Genomic DNA, 21,714 nt, shown 5'->3' with positions numbered 1-21,714 from the left:
TAGAAATTTCTCAGGTGAAAAGGTGTCTAGAGTAAAAAAAAAAGTTAAGAAGCCCTGGGCTAGACAATATTACATTAAGGCAGGTTTGGGAGTGGTTGAATAGTTAAAACCAAAAGGTAATGATCAATGTTTCAAGGTCAGTTTAGGATATCTTTAGTGAAGTGCATCCCAGATTTGTTAGTCAGTTAACAATCATGTACTGATATGGTCACAATAACTGAATTATAACAACTATATGCCAGATAACATGCTAAGCACTATTCTGTTTATCATTATTATCAGTAATTTGAATCAAGATACAAATGACAAGCTTATCAAATTTTCAAGTGACAAAAAACTAGAATGATAGAGTTAACACATTTGATCACAGTGTGAGAAGCCAAAAAAAAAAAAATGGTTTTTAACAAGATGAAACCTAATAAAATGAAATTCAATAGAGATAAAGTCTTACACTAGGATTTTTAAAAACCAACTTCCCACATGCAGTATAGGAGAGGTATGATTAACTATCAAGTCATGTGAAAAAAGATCCATGGGTTTTATAGTACTCTAAGCTGAAAATCAAAAGCTCAGAAGAGTGAAATGATAGGGGAAAAAAAAAAAAAAAGCCTCAATACTGAAGCAAACTTAAGAAAGTCACAATCAATCTGCAGAATGAGGGAGATTATCTTTGCTATGAAATCTGTTTCAGGCAAACCATATTTGTAATTTACAGTTTTGGGCACTAATTTTGGGGAGGAGATGAATAAAATCGAGAACATCTGAAGAGAGCAACCAAGATAGTGAATGGATTTGTAATTGTTATAGGAGGAACAGTTGAAGAAACTGAAGCAGTTTAATCTGAAAGAGAGATTTAAAGGGAACATAATTGTTATAGGAGGAACAGTTGAAGAAACTGAAGCAGTTTAATCTGAAGGAAAGATTTAAAGGGAACACGATAGCTGTTTTCAAGAACAGCTTCTGAAAAAGGTTTAAGGACTGATATGTGAAAGATGAAATTAGACTTGTTCTGCTTGGTCCTGGAAGGACCAACCTACATTGGAAGTTTCAGGAAGACAGATTTAAATTAAGCTCAATGCAAAGAAAAACTTCCTAGGAATTAGAGCTTTCTCAAAGTTGAATGGGCTGCCCTAAGATCATAGAGTTCTCTAACTGGAAATCTTTGAACAAAAGCTGATTGACGTCTTACCATATAAATTGTCCAAGCGGTTCTTATTACAGGTACATGTTGATTTAAAGGGATAGCTTCTAAAGTTTCTTAGAGATCTAAGCCCATATGACTGAATGATTGTATGATCTCTTAACTCCCTTCTCATTATAAAATACTATGATGCTCTAATTTTTTAAATCATGAAAGCTCATGCAAAGAATTGTTAGATAAGATTCTTATAGGTGTATTCTAAATTGAACACGTCAGAAAAGAAAAAAATATATATTGCTTCCTACACATAATAGTTATTTTCCAATACTGATAAGAACTTATTCCAGTTTTGTCTTTCACAATTCAGCTTGGGGAAAAAAAAGAAAAAAAAAATCTTCAGGATTTCTGTATGATTTTTAGATAGCAAAAATTTTCAGAAACAAGTGTTGCTACATAGGCAACACCTGGGGTAAGCACCTGTGCATTCTTGAATTTGTTTCTTGCTGGGCTCTTTCCCAGAAGAAAGGTGAGAGGAGTGGCTTTGTTAACTGGCTGAAACTAATTGAAACAATTGCAGCTGCCAAAATGTAAAGCAAGTTCTTTGTACGATTGGCATCAACTTAGGAGTGACTTATTTAAGTAAGAGTGAGGAATTTTCAGCTAGACCAATTCCATACCTGGAATAGTAGTGAAATTGGTTTGTCATAGAGAAACTAGTAAATGTTAAGGGAGGAAATTAAATGCAGGTGACTGGATAATAGAGCGGAGGCTAGAAGGGAATCTCAGAGAACCTCTAATCAAGCCCCTTCACTTTACAGAAAAGAAAGTTAAAGACCAGAGGAAATGAAATCCTTTGTTAAACATCAGCATAAGTAGGTTTCTGGAAACAAACTAATATTCTGTCCTAGTTTACACTAACATTTCTCCTAGTGTAGAATAACTTTGCATATCTAATCCTTTGAAATGGGGAAAATTTTTAATATCTGCCTTCTCATCTTTCCATGGCTTTCTTCCAATTCACTATCTCCATTAAAGAACTGTCCTTCACTTTTTCCTTGCCGCAGATGGTCTGGAAACTTCAATGTTCAAAGTTAATTTAAGGGGGAAAAATGTCCCAAGGGTCTAAGTTCCTCTCAACTTTTTGATGTGCAAGTAGTTCTAACCAGGAAGTATGTAGATCACTAATGGAATCCCATTCTTCATTGTAGATTTTACTCTCCCAAGAAAAGTAAAGCTATTTGAAAGGTTGCTGCAAACCAAATGTCAAGAGTACTACCTCAAACAGCAAAAAAGCATTTGTATATGGTTATGAAGTTTATTGGCATTTTTTCCAATGGAGAAAGGGAACAAACTATTGGGAAATCAGCCTAAATAGCCTGGCATTTTGAGACTTTTGTAGCTTTTTTTTTTTTTTTGGTAATGACAAAATCCAACTGTAGTGTCTGATGGCTAATTAAGATTTACTGGGACGAAAGAAGAGATACTAGAAAAGATCACTAAAGATATCTTTGTTAGCAATCAGTCAGTAGCTACTTATTAGGTAACTCCCTAAGCCAGGTACTGTGCTAGGTACTGGGGATAAGAATCCAATGAAAGAAACAATCCCTATTCATAAAGTGTAATGGAGGGCATGACAAGGACATGTATATATGTATAAAAAGAACACTATTAAATACAAAATGGTTCAGTGCAAAGTACTTTAGGAGAGAGGTAACTAATAGAGGATCAAGATGCTTCACAGAAAACATGGCATTGAGGCTCTTCTTGAAGAGAGGGACTGAAGCAGAGGTGAGGAGAGTATTCAAAGCATGGAGGAGGAGGGGGATTGAACAATATACTATTAGAAAGGCAGCCTTGAATCAGCCTTGAATTAAAGTCCCACCTCTACACCCACACATTGTCTCTGTGACTTTGGATAAGTTGTTTCATCTCTGCTTGCCTCAGTTTCCTTATTTGGACCTCTCAATACAAATCTTAGGGTTATCATAAAGATTAATATTAGCTGTGATTGTGTAGCTAATTATAGTTATTATTATTATTATTTGTGGAGAAGGTATCAACCATTATAAGTAGAATAAGTTCTCTCAACTTAGAACTCACTATGCAAATGAAATCACAAGTCTAATCCTCACCCTAATATTAGTGTAGAGCTATGTTGCCCATGTAAGTTGTATATGGCAATATGGGTAATCTAAATATGGATCATGGTGAAATGTGGATATATATCTCTGAAATTGCCCACTCTCTTCAAGGGAGTTTTATTTTTTTTCCTGGAGGGGTACAAGAAAAGGGATCACAGAGTTGGAGGGGTTACCAGACTAGAATTATATCTGTTTGTCCCCCTAAATATTACTTATCTAAAGGAATATTTTAAGGTTCAAATCACTTTTCTGGGCACCTTCCCTTAAATAGGAAGAGATAATTCAAGGTTTATTCTCATAGGCCTGTAAATGCTAGTTACACAAAAGAGCATCTTCTTGATGTCTCTTCTTGAAGCTGGAATAAAGAAAGTCTTTTGCTCTCTAACATTCTCCTACCAACTCTACCTCTCACACAAGTGAATATCAAGAAGCCATTCTCTCCATGAATCAGAAATTATGCCTAAGCATCAGCATATAAAAACAATTAAAACAATAAGCATCTTGTGGACTTGACTTTGTGCTAGCATACACATGAAAGATTCTAGGAAAATTATATCCCTGATCTAGAATGGAGCATTATATTGCATATCCATATTTCTAATGTAGTGAAATACTCTAATATGTTGGAGGACTTGACATATATAGTTTATTGTTCACGTTTTTCATTTGCTCTCCCTTTTGAATGAGACAACTAATATAGCTTTAAATTTCTTCCAGCAATACTGCTTTCTCATTCTTTTCTCTCTTTATATATATATATATATATGTTCATACTGTGTACATACTATGCTCTCATATACATACATATATACATGCATATTCATCATATGGAGGCAGAGATATTGTCTATGTATGTATTATGTGTGTGCATATGATACTATTGCAATTTGTTCATGTATATACATGTTACACATACATATAGATAAACTATATATTATGTACACATACACACACATACATATCTTAACTTCTTAAAGAAGAGATTCATGACCCTTTACGGGGTCTTTAACTGAATGTGGGAGTTGTGAAATTATGATTTATTATCAGTAAATATAGTGTTCTGGTTGATTTTCTGGAGGTCTCTGGACCAGCCTTCATTTCAGCAGAGTAATCACCACGAGAATAGCCAGGGATAAAGTCCAAATTCTTTATTATCTCTCTCAAAGTCTAGTTTCCTTGCCTGGGTCTGGCTAGCTTTCTGGAAGTCCTCCAGAATGTATCTTGGTTTCTGTGGGGGAGGCAGGAGGACCACACAGACTGTCTCTGTCTACAAGTCTGTCTTAGTCCGAGGGCTTGTGCTCCAGCCTCTAGCCACCACAAAGGTGGGTAATGGAATGAATATCTCTCTGAGTTCAAGAACTTGAGCTATTGCCTCCACTCCTCTGTCTTCTCAGAGTCTGATTCCAAGCCCTTCTCTGACTGAGTTTCTCCCAGTTTATATGCAGTATACTGGGTATAAGCCAATCATTATATCACTAGGGAACCATTATTTGTTGTAAGATTAAATCAATCATACTGAACTAGAGAACTATTAATCACCATGCTAAACTAGATAACCATTGTCTCATCAATTCCACTGACTTAACCCCTTGTAAGAATCCTTGTTTCAAGTACAGAGTTCTGGCCCATAACAAGTAAATATTTGATTTGTATACCTATTTTATATACTTATGTACCTAGATCATATAAAAATTTCTCAGGCAAAATTTTTCAGGGACTGTGAGTGGAAAAAATTTAAGAAGCTCAGAATACACATGTGTGTATATGCTTTATGTCTTCCCTCATTTTGACTTGTACTCATATCCTTTCAATACAATTTTTTTCTTATTGAAGCTATCATTTTTTTTTAAATCACATTTGTATTCATTGGAACTAAAACTGAAGTGAAATCATTGTATCCATAATTTATTTCTCTTTCCCTCAGAGCCCAACAAAGGAGGCATGTTTTCAGAGATTTTCCCTGGACACAATAGAGTACCATGTAAAGAACTTAGTCAGAATTTGTCTAGTTGTTTTGATTTTCACAAAAGATGCCAAAAGTGTCAAGAAAATCTCTTGCAAGGTAAGTTAAAGTTTCCTTATTTGTTTCAATGCACATTGATTTAATAAACAGGTTGAAAACTTGTTTTAAACCATCTTCAGATATTAGGTATCAGGCCAACCTGGATGGGAGAAATATACAGATAAATAAGTCTTTGCTTTCAACAACCTAGGGGAAATAAGATAGAGATACATAGATGATTCCAATACAAAATACAATATGTGTAAGTATCAAAAAATGTGCCCATTTTGGATGTCCAAAAACTTTTGCTTTAAAAGTCCTTTTAATTCATAAATCGTTTTCCTTTCCATATATTTCTACATTTTGCCACTGGGGTATGCTTAGTCTAGATTTTAATGCCCGCTACTGTCAATTATTTTGGTTTGCCTTTCCATTGTTTTTGATTTCTCATAGTTCATGATAAAAGATTAAATATAAACTAATGTCCTCAACAGAAAAGAACACTATATATCTGCCAATTATAGTAAGTTATTACTACTTACTGAGAAAAAAATAAATAACGTATCAAAAGCATTATCTAATAATAAAATTATAATGCATTTGAAAAAATAAAGTAATTTCTCCCATTCAATAAATTCAAGTGAAATAAGGCATGCTGAGGATGATGGTATAATTCTTTCATTTTGTTGAAATACTATGTTATTATGGCCTTGAAGAATTATTTTAGCTTCCAGTTATACCCATTTATGCTCTGGGTAAATATAGCTTGGAGAATTGTGTGAGGAAATAACTAGAAATTTTAGTTAATTTAATGTAATGATAATGTTTATTTAGTCATTTCATTTTAAAGTAGTTGCATTGTTGGTTCAGGTGGCTTTGAACGGAGCTAAGTGGCTCACTGAAGCAATTCTTCTTGTAGGGGATGCATATGTGTACTGACTAACAAATGGCTCATTTGAGCAACTTGTTCCATGCTCTATGTATTGATGGATTTGGGGAGTAAGCAGGAGGAAGGATGCCAGATGTGTAAGGAATCAGTCTAGGGCAGTGATCATACTGTCAAGCTACTAGAGATAGAGAGGGACTGGGGAAGGGCAGTGACTGTGGTTAAACAGCCTGAAAAGTTTGGGAACCTGCCTGTTGAAAGTGATGATGCTGAAGAAAAGGATTTGGAGTACTTGGTAAAATGGCAGCAAGAGAGGGGAAAAGGCAAGATACTGCTTCTTCACCGAGTCCTCAAACTCACTGTGACAAAATGCTAAATTAAGTTCTTGTCAGGGAAGCCTAAAAACTTGTGGAGAAAGGGACTCTGTCATCAAGAAGCTATTTCTATTGAGTTTTTTCCTCTCTTTGTTAGCCTGTCTATAATAAAGCTGTCTTTTGTTAAATGTTTTGTTGGTTCAAATGCTTGCAAGGGAGTATGGTATCAAAAGAGCAGGACTCATAAGGAGATGTGACTCATAATGTGTAAATTTAGAGAAAGCCAGACTACAGTGAGGTTAGAAGAGAATGAAAAGAAAGGAAGTGGATGCACTAATTATAGATGATTTTCTCAGAGGTTAGCCACAAAAAGGGAAGACAGGTATAGGACAATAGCTACTGGCAACAGTCAGATCAAATGAAGAATTTCAAATTTTTCAATACAGGAGAGATGTGTGTATCTGTAGGCAGCAGAGAAGTAGACAATATATAGAGAAAGACTAAAGATTAGTGAGTAATATGAATAATAGAGGAAGCTATCTCCTGAAAAGAACAGAATGAAATGATATTAAAAGTATCTGTAGAAGAATTTGCCTTGGCCAAAAATAGGTCTACTTTGTATGAGAGTGAATCAGTTCTTATAAATCTATCCATCTTTTTCTGGATATTTCATATTTAGTATATTTTACAGGGCAGTAACACTCCATTAACATATCCCAATTTGTGAAGCCATTTCCCAATCAATGAATACCTACCTCTTTCCCCTTTCTTTGCTACTACAAAAATGCTGCTATGAATATAGTGAGGAATGTTATTTTTCCTTCTATCTTTGACATTTTTAAGATTTATGCCTGTCTGGTATTAGATCTCTGGGCCAAAGGGAATATAAAGACCAAACCCCTTTGTTACATGCCAGATATTTGATAGTGGGAATTCCTTTCATATATGGTTTAGATTATGTACAAACTGAGATCCTTTCCCAAAAAAAAAATGGTTTTGGTTCCTTCTAAATATTTTTTACTGTATGAAGCACTTGTAATTCATTTTGGAATATCTACCAGTGTCTAGTACAATTGATGCTTCTTGAGCTGATTTATTCTCTCTGAACTATGCCTAAAAAAATAACTGAAGAACAAAAATGATAGTTTGATAAAGGATAAGTTCACCTATATTTCAAACAATCATACATTACACACTATTGAATGGGAGTTGATATTTCATGCAGTAGAGTTTATCCTGGCTATAATACTGTCCATCATAATAATAGATTTTTAGATTAGTTGCAATCTTTGTCCAGTAATATGGAATGGGAAGACCTGATTTCAGGGTGTTCTGTAACTGAATGAACTACAGAAGTCTATGATAAAAACCAATCCAAACAAATAAACAAAAATCTATGTATGCTACAGATATCATTAGAATTGCACAGGACCTATCAGTGTTTATAATCAAAGACCACAGATCCTGGAATTTTACATATATATAGTATCCAGAAAAATTGAAAAAGAAAAAAAATGAACATTCAAAGAACTGTTAGATTTTCAGGATTTTGTTGCAGACAAATGTGAACTCAATAGAAAATCTGACATATGAGAGCCAACATCAAAGACTAAGTTTGTTTTATATGTGGAAATGTAAACTGTTATGTCTAAGATTGTCATTAGTAATTGGGTAATCCAAAAGAAAGATTGAGGTAAAACTTAGTATGATATGATTCTAAAAAGCAAAACTATATAGGAAATGATAAAAATAGTAGTCATGCTATACAAGTGAGGTCCAAGAACAAGGACTGACATAGAAGTATTAGATGGAGGAGCTGATAATTCTGAAAATCTACTCATATCAGAATGAGTTAAAGAAGAAACTATGTATGTGTGTATATATATATATATATATATATATATATATATATATATATATATATATATATATATGTGTGTGTGTGTGTGTGTGTGTGTGTGTGTGTGTATGTATATGTATGTATGTAATACCCTCCAAAATCTAAAAAAGAAAAAAGAGAGGGAGAGAATAGGATAAGACAGGGTATAGAAGGGTGTGTAGGTTAAGATGAATGGGATAAGGAAAGGATTAAAGAGGGAAGGAAAGGATTAAAGTGGGAAAGAAAGGATACGGGAGGGATCTTTGATGCGGTGTGGTAGAGGGAGGTTAAGTAATAACTAGGCAATCTAGTGAGTAGAAGTAAAACAGAAGAGTTAGCAGAGATGTGTGTGTGTGTGTGTGTGTGAATGTATGCATCTGTACCTAACTGTAGCCTGCTTGGAGGAGGTAGGAGGAAGAAAGGGGGAAAAAGAATAAAATAAAAAATACATAGCAGAGAACAAAAAATCTATAAGGAAGCAAAGATGGACAGTTCTGAATACAATGTGTTCTTGAATAAGCTTTCTTGAAATGGTAATTTATTACATATTTTGATTCCTCTCATGTTCTCCTGTGCATATGACAATGTTTTTTTTCTTTTCTTTCTGTTTTTTTTTCCTTTTTTCTATTTTGTTTTTCCAATTTTCTATTCAAGCTTTAAATTCCTCCCCCCCTCCCCTCTTCCCCCCCCCCCAGGCTGGGGTTAAATGACTTGCCCAGGGTCACACAGCTAGGAAGTGTTAAGTGTCTGAGATCAGATTTGAACTCGGGTCCTCCTGAATTCAAGGCTGGTGCTCTATCCACTGCACCACCTAGCTGCCCCCAAGCTTTAAATTAAAAAGAAAGAAAAAAGGTTTTTAAAAACAAATGTTAAACTGTTTTGCTTACATGTAATTGAGAAAAATGAAAGAAAAATTAAGTGTAGAAAAAAATAAAAGAACCTCCATTTTAGGGGGCAAAAAAAAAAAAAGAAAAGAAAAAATCAATGGGATCTCTGAGTGATCAAGAAAAGGGATTTTTTGACTCCTCAAGAATATTTTCCTATCAAATTATTTTCTTTTTCCTCAGACTGCCCTGATGTCCCTGAGCTGCACATGAAGTTTGATGAAGCCTTTAAACTGGTTAACATTTCTGAGCAGCAATATGCTCAGATTTTCCAGATGACCCAGCATCACATGGAAGACATGATATGGATGATGGGGAAAATGAGGGAAAAGTTTGGATGGGTAACTGAACTCTCTCATTGGATCATAGAACCAAAAAATATCTTCAGTATTATAAAGGTGATACTTTAATCTAAAAAGAGAATTCATTCCCTTCCCAGGAAATGACAAGTATATTACATGTATATGTCGTCACTGTGCTTATATTCCCAAGTATGGGACATTTGATTTGGTGCAAGTTGAAGTTTCTCAAAAATACAGAACCTTTAAAAAAAATTAGATGTTTATGGAAAATGCTTCCAAAATGCTATTTACATCCAGAGAAAAAATTGATGGAGTCTGACTGTAGATCAAAGCATATTACTTTCACTTTCTTTTTTTTTTTTCTTTCAAATTTTTGGTCTTTTATTCTGTGTCTACTTTTACAACATGAGTAATATGAAAATATGTTTTACATGATTACACCCATATAAATCATATCCAATTGTTTGCTGTCTCAGAGAAGGGACAAAAGGAGAAAGAAAAATCTTATACATGTAATTGGAAAAAATAAAATACTATTAAAAAGAAAGAAAGAAAGAAAAATGCTTCCAAAACTGTGAAATGCAAAAATATATATATATTGTATACTCCATTGATATGATCAAATCAAGGTATTGTCAGCTTTATCAAAGGTGGTATACAACAGACATAAATTCCCCATTTTAAGAATCTGGCAAATTCACAATCTATCTTTATATGAAAGATACAAAATAGAATAGTGAATAAAGAGCTGGATTTGGAATTAGGACACTTAACCAGCTATGTGGGCAAGTAACATAATCTCCCTCAGCTTCAATGTCACCATTTATAAATGGTTAAGGTAATAGCACTTATCAGGTAGGATTATTTTGAGGGTTCAATAAGATTTTGTTTCTTTGCTTTGAAAAATCTTAAAGTATATAAATGTTAAAATTCTCATTAAAGATTGGGGGATTGAAGAAGGGAGTGTTGTTAATGCACAAAATAAGCAATGCAAAGTATACTTTTATAAATGGCAATTAGCAGAATACAGAGATTTTTATAGTCTATTCCTTTGCTTGACAGATATTTTTCTTGCTTGGGAATTTACTGAAAAAAAGCTTTTAAAATTATTTTCCCAAAGTTCAAGTCAAATTATGCATTGGTACAATTTGTTTATATTTTCTTCAAATCAAAAAATATATATACATACATACATACATATACCTATATATGTGTGTATATTATATGTGTGTGTGTTTGTGTGTGTGTGTGTGTGTGTGTGTGTGTGTGTGTGTGTGTGTATACAAGAGAGAGATGCAGAAAGATGTATGGTAGATATAGCACTGAGCTTAAAATCAGGAAGAATTATCTTTTAGTTCAAATCTCATCTCAGACTGTTACTAGATTTATGACCTTGAGCAAGTAACTAACCCTGTTTGCCTCAGTTTCCTCATCTGTAAAATGAGCTGGAGAATGAGATGGCAAATCACTACAATCTCTTTGCCAAGAAAACCCTAAATGGAATCACAAAGAATCAAATATAACTTAACAACAACAAAATAATACATATATAACACATTAAAGCATAACATATAATATGTTATATATATGTTTGTGAATTCATTGAGAATCATTGATGTGCTTTATTAATAATTATGCTTCTTGAATAAATATACTTCAGACAAATAAAAAAGCAACAAAGTGCTATAGACTATCATCAAAGAATGTAAGCTCTTTGAGGTCAGGGACAGTTTCACTTATGTCTTTGTATCCCCTGTACTTAGCTGTATATGGGATTATAAGTAGTCCTTTAGACTAGAATTTAGGTCTAGAATTTAAGAAAACCTAGGTTAATATAATGCTTTTCTTTCTTTCTTTTTTAGTCACAAAGCAAAGAAAGTAGAGATAGTAGAATGGAATTTTTTATTTCAATAATATTTTGCATCAATTAATGTTTCTGGTCAAAATTAATGCTTGTTTAATTGAAACATTTATCCTTTCTAGCAAAAATGGCTTTTAAAATTGACACATAAAGTTGGTAATTCAACTAAACCTTAAATATATATAAAACTGTAGTAATTTTCTACTGTAAATAAATTTTCTCCAGGTAGATCCAAGAACAGGTAAAGGAAAGTCTGCTAATCCAAATGACACTCTTCTAGAAGTGACCATCCTAACTTCACCTACTTTCATCATCAAAGTCTCCCAGGATGAAAATATAGATAATTCCAGCTTCATTGAATATGTGGTTGGGAAAGCTTTACAGTATTACAAGCAACATTTTTGAGTCTGGTAAGCAATTCAGCCTTATTGAGAGTATTTTCTTAAAATGTATATCTGTATAGAGAAGTAAAAGAGATAAATTATACCAATGTGCAGTGTATTCTAAGTTTTAAATTTAAGCATAAATAGTCCCATCCAGGTAAAATATTCATATCATCTCGGTTCCCACAAATTGAAACAAAATTCCATACCATATAAGAATGATTTCATCAACTAAAGCAAATGAATTGCATTTCTTGCTGTTAAATACAAAATCCTCCTTTAAATGTATATCAGAATCTAGACATTTTTGTGATTGTTAGAAAAGAATTTCAGTGACCTCCATTCCAAAGACTCTTATTTCTTTATGATTTATCTTCTTAGTGTTTATAAAGGACCATATTTAATGGGTTGCTTTCAATGAATAATTAAGCTACATATGCCATTTTGGGGCAGTCTCTACCTATGCTGTCAGTGAATTTTGTTATTGACATTGAGAAATTTTTGTTGGGTATTGTTTGCAATTTAATACAAATGAGAGCTATTTATTAACCTGTCCTATACAACATGGATCAGGAAAAGTTCCCCAAAATATGCCCCAGCCAGTGACTTTCTAATCAGTCAGCACCTACACTATCATACAAAGGGAAACAAGGCTAACAATGTTAGATTGAGTTCCCCCTGCCAAGACACAACCTCAGCAGCCTTTAACTACCAGGGTCAGACCTGCTAGCAAAGGAACACTGGGACTTCCTTGAAGCTAACTCTATTTTATATACCCAAACATTCTCCCCTCCTCACCAAAACTCTTCATGAGTTGTATGTTGTTCCCTGTTCTGGACTACTGAGTTCCTCAGTAAAGGCCATTGTACCTTGCTCAATCTAATGATCTCATTCACATCCTGATACCTGCCAAAGACGAAGGTGAAACCCTCTTATCTCCCTGTGGCTCAAAAGAAATTACAGTTAATACATTTAAGAACTGAGTCATTCCCATTTAAACTCAACTAATATTTATTCAAGGCTTCCTGGGTGCTAGGTCCCAGAGGTGCAAAGACAAGAATAAATAATCTGTCCCTCAGAAACTTTCAGAAGTCAAAAAGACTTTGGTTAAAGGTATCCTTTTGACAAAAGCTGCATAAACAGAGGCAAGTAGTTGAAACTCCCAGAGTCAGGCAATTCCCCTAAAATTGATATTTTGATCTGTTTCAGGGGAAAGAATTTTCTGAAGCTTTGCATGACTTAACAAGTATAATAGATTTAATAATTAACAAGTATAATCGATTTAACTAATTAATAAGCATTTATTAAGAGAGTATAGCTTCTAGAAAAGTTCTAAATCCTGAGAATACTAAGGAAAAGCAAAAACCATCTTTGCCCTCAAGAAGTTTACAAATTAATGGTGAGAAACCACTGAATTTATATCCTGAAAGGTAGCCACCTAAAAAATCAAGGACTACCTTCTAGGAGGACCAAAAAAGGACCTTCTGCAGAAGGTGACTTTAGAGATGAATCTTAAAGGAATACAAAGGGCTCCAAGAGACAAAGATGAGGAAAGAGCATTTCCATGTATCAAGAATGGCCTGGTTTTAAGACAGGACTTAGGAAATGTGTTTGAGGAATAACAAGTAGAACAAAATGACGATATCATATTGTGAATGGAAGGGAAGATGTTATAAGACTGGAAAGGAAACAAAACAAAACACAGTTCTATGAGCTATCATCAAAGAATACAAGCTCCCAAGGGCAGGAACAACCTCACTTCTGTGTCTGTATTCCCAATAATTGGTTTTAACCAGAAAGCCTGAGTGTCTGCTCCCCAAGATAGAATTTTTTTTTTAAATAAAAGAGGCCATTCTCTGTCTCAATTTTTACTTAGTCTTATTCACTAATTGAGCTTGCCTCAGTCAAACTAAGATTGGGAAAGACCTTAACTTAAAAAGGCCAAAGTCTCTCACTGCATGCAGTGTCATCTCCAATTGTCCTGATCTCTATCTTGCTTCTGGACCCAGATGGCTCTGGAGGGGAACTTGAGGCAGGTGACCTTGCCCAGTCCTCCCTCACTTAAATCCAATTCACTTGCATATCATGGCATCCCCTCCCTGATGTCATGGTCCTCTTTTAGCACAAAGAAGGACAAACAATAACAGGAATAACCCAGTACTTAGCAGGGCAGCATGGCATAGAAGTAGCCTCTGACCATTTAAAGGACTAGAATTTAGTCCTGAAAAGGGTTTATTTGTGAAAGATTTTTAAATGCTAAACAAAGAACTTGATTCTATAAGGGATTTCTCTATAGAAAATATTGTAGATTGTTGAATAGAAATTAGATCTGTACTCATTTTGGCAGCTGTGTGATGATTGAAATGGAGACATGGTGTCTGGTACATACTAAGTCTGGCACATAGTAGGTCCATAGAAGGCTATGGGATAAGTGCCTAAACTAGAGTGGTACTTGGGTGAGTATATAAAAAGGGACATAATGGGAGAGATGTTGTGAAAGTAGAAGTGAGATTTAGTAACTGTATGGGGAGGAAAAGTGTGTAGTCAAAGAACAACATAGACGTTTTATGTGTCTGGGAGATTGGATATCTGGGAGAGTTATCTGACTCTCAACAATACTAGCCAAGTTTGTAAGAGTAGATTTTGAGAAAGAGATAAATGGCAGCCAAGTGATAACAAAATAATATTGGTAAAACCCTTAGCACAGTGTTTAATACATAGTAGGTACTTAATAAATGCTTCTTTCCCCTTCCCTATTGTCTTGATTAATGGAGGGAGGTGTGGCTATCAGGGACTAGATCCTATTAGGAGGACTTCACAGAATGCCTTCCTGTCTTTCAGTTTTAAAGAGGAAATGACTCTACAACAATAGTGGGAAATCATGTAAATCTAAGAGCTGTTTCCTACCTAAAATTTCCCAGGTAGGCCAGTTTAACATGTTAACCAGCAATATAGAATCTAGAATTGGGCCCATTTGGGAGGTCATTTGGGAGGCAGATCTAATTGAGTTTATATTTTCTATTCATAAACTTCAAAATTGGAATGGATTATCTCACTGAGTTTTTAGCTATTAATTGTCCAGCTCTCTACAACCTAGCAAACTCCTGTGCCAATTATTGTAAGCCATTAAGTGGAGAGGAAGAGGATTTGTCTAATTAATTCAATTTCTTTTCCTCTCTGTCTCCATCTCTGTCTCTCTCCCTCCCTCCCCCTCTCTTTCTCTCTATCACACACACACACACACACACACACACACACGCACATCTTAACATGTTGGATGTATTATCATGTGATCTATTATAAGAATCCAAATCCCTTATTCTATTAAAAAGAACACTGAAAATCAGAAAGATTGTGATTTAATCAAGGTCACACAGGTAACTGAAGTCAGATTCTCCAAATACAGATTCATTTTTTTCTACTATATCATGAGTACCTCTCTCTTAGATGCTGCAGACTACAAAGTGAGCAGTTTGCTACAAACTTTAATTTCCATAAGGAACAAAAAAAAGGCCATTTTGAAATCCTACCCATTATCCAACCATCAGTTAAAAAAAAAAAAAAAAAGTGTTTTGCTTAACTGAATTCTATTTTCTCTAATTTTCAGAGTCTTTTTTTTTATTAGAGCAAAGACCATTTTATTTTCTGGATTTTGTATCCCTTGCATAGGACCTGGCCCCTAGTAAGCACTTAAGAAATGTTTTATTTGTTTACCTCTCTTCCATGTGCCACTTTATGGATAAGGCACTAACGAATCAGAAAGATCTATGTTCAAGTTCCATCTCATCTACTTAGTAGTTATGGTTCTGGGAAAGTCATAAAACCTCTCTGGATCTCAATATCCTCATCTGTATATTGTATAGATTGGAATCATGGCTGTTGATGCCTTTTCTCTCTCTAAATCTATGCCCCTATGCTATTATCATTTGTAACCTAGAACATTAAGCACTATGAAATGCCTATCTATTAAGTGCTAGCTTAATGGATACATATCCATTATTACCATAAATAATAAATGTTTATTGTTCACCAATTATAAGCAGAGAAAGCACCAAAAAAGCTATTTGGCTTTCCCACAAGAGAGAATGGTTCATTTATGATCCAGGAAAACCTCAGGGAGCAGTAAGCAGTAATCAAAAAGGAATAAATAGAACTTTACACTTTAATTTGCTGCTTATCTAATGGCTAATGATATTTAATTGTTTATTTTTCAAGAACTAAAAACACTTATGCTATTTTCTTATTCCCTAGGCTATAATTACAAAAAAATTCACCAGAAGCCTCTGTTGTCATATTGCTATTTTATAACTATTTCTTATACTTTCCCCCAAAGAATAAGATCTCACCTGAGCTAAAAGATGTTAAACACTAGGGGAGTATTTATAACTTGACAAGGATATTTATTCTTTCTATCCTATTCGAACTAGAGCAATGCAGATGAAAAACATAATAAACTGTTTTGATTTTTGATGTGTTTTGCAACAATGAATATTATCATTGCCTTTTTTTTTAAGGTGAGATGATCTGATACATCTAATATCTAGACTTCTCCCATCGCCTGAGATCCCAGAATTGTGAAATAGAGGAGAATAATGTGATGAACGTGCTAGATATATAGTTTTATGCAGGTAAAGTATTAGTTTTGAATGCCATGAAGCACTGAGAACTGAATAATTTTCTAGAATAGTTTAATACCTGTTCAAAACATACTTTAGACTTTAAAAAAAAAAAGGGTAAAGCAATTGCAAGATGCTCTATATTTTGTGAATTTTTATTTAAATACCAAATAAATGAAGATCTAGTCCCTGAAATGTCAGTTTTACTAATATGTTATTTTCTAAATAAGAAAGGGGGCTTTCCTTCTATTCAGTTTTATATTTGTAATATGCATTACCTTTAAAATTGTAATTAATGCTGTAGTATTTTCTTTTAAAATGGAAATAAATATTTTAATGAAAAACACATGCTTTTGGTTAACATTTTGTCATTTTTCTTCAATTGTACTTGCAACATTCATGAATGTAAAGCCAAACTATTTGTTAAACTGCTCTTTGTTGGTGAAATCAGCAAAAAGAATCAAAGAATCTTAGTGTTAGAGAAGACTTTTGAACTTAATCAGTCTATAATTTTATAGATCAAACTTGAGACACATGAGATAAAGTAATTAGCCCAAGGTTGAAGCAGTATTTCTTAGGACAGGAAAGGCTACTCTTGGAATTGCAGAGAGAATCTTTTGGTTTCTAAAATAATTCATATAAGGAATTTCTTTTCTAAATAACTCTGGATGATTGTGTTAATCTACTCTCTTTGACCAGACACAGAGCAGAAATATGCTCTGGAGTCGTTGCAAAATGAAAATAATTGTTCTTAATGGAAGATAAGGTCTTTTATGGTTGGGGTTAGGTTAAGGTTAAGGTTAGGATTAGGATTAGGGTTAGGGTTAGGGTTAATTTTTAAAATAATGGAGGCAAATGGCAAAATCAGATTCTCTTAATTTTTCTAAGGATATATAATCTTTGTATAAAGTATGTACTTTCATTCTTCCATGTTTCATCTCAAATTATAAAGCCCATATAGCCAGGTTTTATTAGCAATAAATTATTCCATATTTAGTATTTTGATATGAAAAGGAAAGACCATTAGAAATTGAGTGCTTGAAGATAGTCCTGGTTCTTCCACTAACCAATCTAGAGTAAGTCAATTCAATTTAATTGAGGAAAGCATGTTATAGATCTGATATGAATTAAATTCAGTAAATATTTCTTATTCATTCTGGAGAAAATATAGAAGTTAGATGAGACTCAATCTTTTTTTCAAGGTGCTTTATGGCCTGATAAATTAGAATAGGCCACTGGGAAGTGCGATTTCAAAACCTCACCAAATAAACTTACTATCATAGGCTTCCCCCTCTGGATTATCCATTTCCTCTTTTATGAAATGATGGATTCCAGTAAATGTTCTCTAAGATTGCTTCTAGATCTAAAATTCTATGATCCTCAAAATTCTATGATCTTTACCACATCCTCTGTCTATGGTTTTTAGGACAAAGTAGAAATAAGTTAAGCAAAAAGATGATCACTTAGAGCCAAACTAGAGGTTTAGAAATCTCCTCTGATTGGAACTTGAAGAAAAATGTTTTGAAACAAAGCCGGGAAGAAGTGGGGACAAAAGTCTATATGAAACATTTTTTTTTTTTTTTGTGCATAGCTTTTGCCCTCACATGAATATCAAAATATTGACCTCTACTCAGGAACACATTTAACTCTTTCAGATTACTGATTCTGAGGTAATTTTAATGTCCAAGTTTAAAACTGTCTGTGTAATTGAACACATTTATTTATTTTCTGGTTGTTTATACACACACACACACACACACACACACACACACATTACACATGCCCTCTAATTTAAGAATTCTTTTTCTCTAAGGGGAATACTGATACATGTTTTACAAATGGCTCTCTGGGAGGAAAAACCTCACTATGTATATGATATACTCTTAAATTTAATCTGTATTCTTGTTTGTTTTTTGGAGGCATACAGTCACACAGCTAGTGTCTGAGGCTGCATTTGAACTCAGGTCTTCCAAATTCCAGGGTCACTTTTAATCTATATTATTAACATTTTCTCCATCACTTTCTTAAGTCTACAAAATCAACAAAATGATTCATCAAGCTCTAACTTATAGTGTAGAGACTTCCAAGTTATAAGGAGGAAGGAAAGAAAATAAGCATTTATAATTATTTATTATTTAAAATTTTATGTATTTATTATAAGAAGCATTTATAATTATATGTAATAATAAATGTGTATAATCATGCACTTAACCATTTAGAATTAGAAGGGATCAAGTACAATTCTTGAATTTTACAAATGAGTAAACTGATTTTTGAGAGAAGCTAAGTGACTTGCTCAGGGTCACATAGGCAATATCTCAGGCAGGATTTTAAGGCAAATCTTTCAAACTTTAGTTCTACTTCAGATCATATGATGCTGACTTCTTGACTGAGGCCATAATAAAAGTAAACATGGGGGGAGTTGAGGAAGAGAGAGTAGAAAGGTAATATAAAAAGACTAAATTGTCCATATTAATGACCTGCACATAATGTACATCCCAGAAATGCTGACATTTTCCTCTTACTGCAGTCCCTCTTCTCAGTCACTCCTAAGTTCTTACCCTCAAAATCTTATAAAAATGAATGCTAAAACTTCTTGACATATAAGAAAAAATAAAATATTATTAACAATAAATAATGATCAGGTAGCACCTACCCTGAGAAAGATATTATCCAATCTATTCAAGGATGTACTTTTAAGCACTTATTGGGTGCAAGGCTCCATGATAAGTTTTGGAAAAAACAAAGAAAAAAGGAAGAAAAATTCGTGAACTTCAAGAATTTACGTAGGGTATACATTTACTGATAAATAAATACAAGATGATGGAGCAATGTTGAGTTGGGATGAAGGATGAGGATCAGGAAAAGCTTCCATTAAGTAAATACAAGATAACTTAGCAATGGAGAGAGCACCCCAGGATTGTGGGGGCTGTACAAGAATCAAGAAAGACTTCCCAAAAGAGGAACATGTGATTTGAGCTTTGAAAGAAATTAGGAATTATAAGAGGTTAAAAGTGAGAAAAGAGTATATTTTAGTGAAATGGAAGGGAAATCAGTGTATTCCATGAGACACAGGTAGGGTGAACACAGTATGGGAAGCTGAGATGTGGAAGGAATGAAAAGTCCAAAGTAAACCTTATTGAAGTCAACCCTCAATAATCCTACCCAGTAGAGGCATCAGAATCTGAGACAGGAGATCAATCCACAAAATCACCTGAATTTAAGTTAAAAATAATAACATCCCTTTTTTTTTTTCTAGTGTACTTTCTTCCCAATCCTGTATGGCAGATTGTACACATTTTATATCTATATTGAATAGGAAGACATTAAATAAGTCAAGCCTTCAAAATGTGAGCTAACTCCTTTTTGTGGGATGATTTGACCAAAGGGATCAGGGTATACTGAAACAATTTTAAATTCTTTTCTATATTAAAATCTTAATATTAAAATATTATATTAAAATCTTATGCCAAAAAAAGAGGACCAAGATAGATTTTTAAACTTTGAATTTTCCATTTTCTATGAAGATTTCCCATGTCCTCGTGGCACTTTTGACAATACCAAATATACAACTGTTGAGTATGCCAGAGATGTTGGGTTGTGGAGTGTGGTGTCTTGTCTGAGAGAGTTCAGGCTCAAACCATCTCCAAATCAACTTGCATGGGCATTTATTTGGGCATTTACTGGGAGTCAGAGGCGATGCATCCTTCCAGTCTCTTCCTTAAGACAGATGGGCAACCCAGCAGAATGGAGTAAGGGTTTATATAGAGGGGGGAAAAGTAAGAAAAAATAAAAGAATTGGGCAGAACAGGAAAATTGAATGATCTCAGAGGAGATTTTGCATATGCTTGGAAAAGATTTGGAAAATCTTGATGATTTGGGTTAAAATATGTCAGGAAAAAAGTAAAAGGCCCTTTTGTTCTAATGAGATCCCTGAGGGAGAGTAAGTGAAGGGATCTTTGGGGCAGAGACAGCAGCTAAAATTACATCAAATCTGAAAAATAACTTAAGTAACCTCAAGTAAAGGCTTTTAAAGATACTCACACAACTTGTCACTGCCTAGTTTTTTAATCCTTTTCTTCTGTTTCATTGTATTACTGTTCAATCTTTTAGAAGGTGATTTATATGAAAAAAACATTTCCAGATGGATAAAATAAATTTTTTTTTGAGTTTTTGTTAATCAAGTTAGGTAGTGGAGCCAGGGACTCAAAGGTGAAAATGTTACCCAGTTTCTAGAGGATGATTCTCCTGAAAGTCAAAAAAACTACCTGCAACAAAAAAAAAAAAGAGGGTCTGGTAAATTTACATAGGAATTCAGAATGTTGCAGATGGAGAAATGTGAGATTCCTGAACAGAGACATGTATGATATGCAAGATGGCAGGGTACACTAAAGCTTCTGCAGGGTACTGATACTTAAAATTTATTAGTAAAATTGGGGAGTTTCTGTTAACTATGAGTTCTTTTGGTCACAACTGTTTATACTTTAAGAGGAACTACTTGTTATTAATTCAACTCCTGTTTTAAGGTTATTAAAAAAAAAAAAAAAAGTTACTCCCTTATTCCAAATTCAGCTTTAGAGACTAACTGTGTGCCTTTGGGCAAGTCACTTAACCCTGTTTGCCTCAACAGCTCATTTGTAAAATAAACTGGAGAAGGAAATGGCAAAATACTCCAAGAAAACTCCCAAATAGGGTCATAAAGTGCCAGCCATGACTGAAATGACCGAACAGAAGAAGTGCAGAAGGGATTCAGCACTAGTGGGGCTGATTGACCTTGAAAGTTCCCTTTCAGCTTTGATCCTAACCCAGACAATAAGGAAGAATAAGGTAAATTTAGAGCAGTCAATATAATCACTTGATAATGTTTTCTGAAAATTTTATATGAGGGTTTTCTCCATTAATAGCCAAAAAAGTGAATCCTAAAATTAACATGATTTTTATCTCCAATTAGGACCATATTAAAAGGCAGAATTTACTGGGAATTCTGGAATTGTCTTAAAGCTTCTTAAACTATGGGGTACGAACCCCGTATGGGTTCAAGGAACTAGGGGGTTATGAAATGATTTATTATCAGGAAATCAATAAAATCTGGCCTATTTTATAAGCGTATATATCTGGGTCAAGTAAAAATTTCTGGGTGGAAAAGGAATCTTTAGTGGAAAAAGTTGAACAAGTCCTGGCCTTTGCTAAGCAGTATTTATCAGATTTGTAACCAGGCCTTCCTGACTTCATGAGTTTTACTACAAAATACAGGCTTATAGCCCAAGCTATATGGTGAATAGAAATCTTAAGAACGAGGGTATGT

General features: G+C 33.9%; 1 protein-coding gene across 1 annotated transcript in view; it reads left to right on the top strand.

Annotated features, from left to right (window-relative positions):
• CLUL1 (clusterin like 1) overlaps window positions 1-16,724 on the top strand; it is a 30,609-nt gene extending 13,885 nt beyond the window's left edge. Inside the window, exons 6-9 of the mRNA XM_074285219.1 lie at window positions 5,207-5,344; window positions 9,431-9,645; window positions 11,636-11,820; window positions 16,308-16,724. Coding sequence (XP_074141320.1) covers window positions 5,207-5,344; window positions 9,431-9,645; window positions 11,636-11,815 — 533 coding nt within the window. The 3' untranslated portion in view covers window positions 11,816-11,820; window positions 16,308-16,724. The remainder of the gene's footprint in view (window positions 1-5,206; window positions 5,345-9,430; window positions 9,646-11,635; window positions 11,821-16,307) is intronic.
• The last annotated feature ends 4,990 nt before the right edge of the window (window positions 16,725-21,714 follow it).

Source organism: Sminthopsis crassicaudata, chromosome 1, assembly GCF_048593235.1.
Source record: "Sminthopsis crassicaudata isolate SCR6 chromosome 1, ASM4859323v1, whole genome shotgun sequence".
NCBI classification, from domain to species: Eukaryota; Metazoa; Chordata; class Mammalia; order Dasyuromorphia; family Dasyuridae; genus Sminthopsis; species Sminthopsis crassicaudata.
This window is presented reverse-complemented; position numbering and strand designations above follow the sequence as displayed.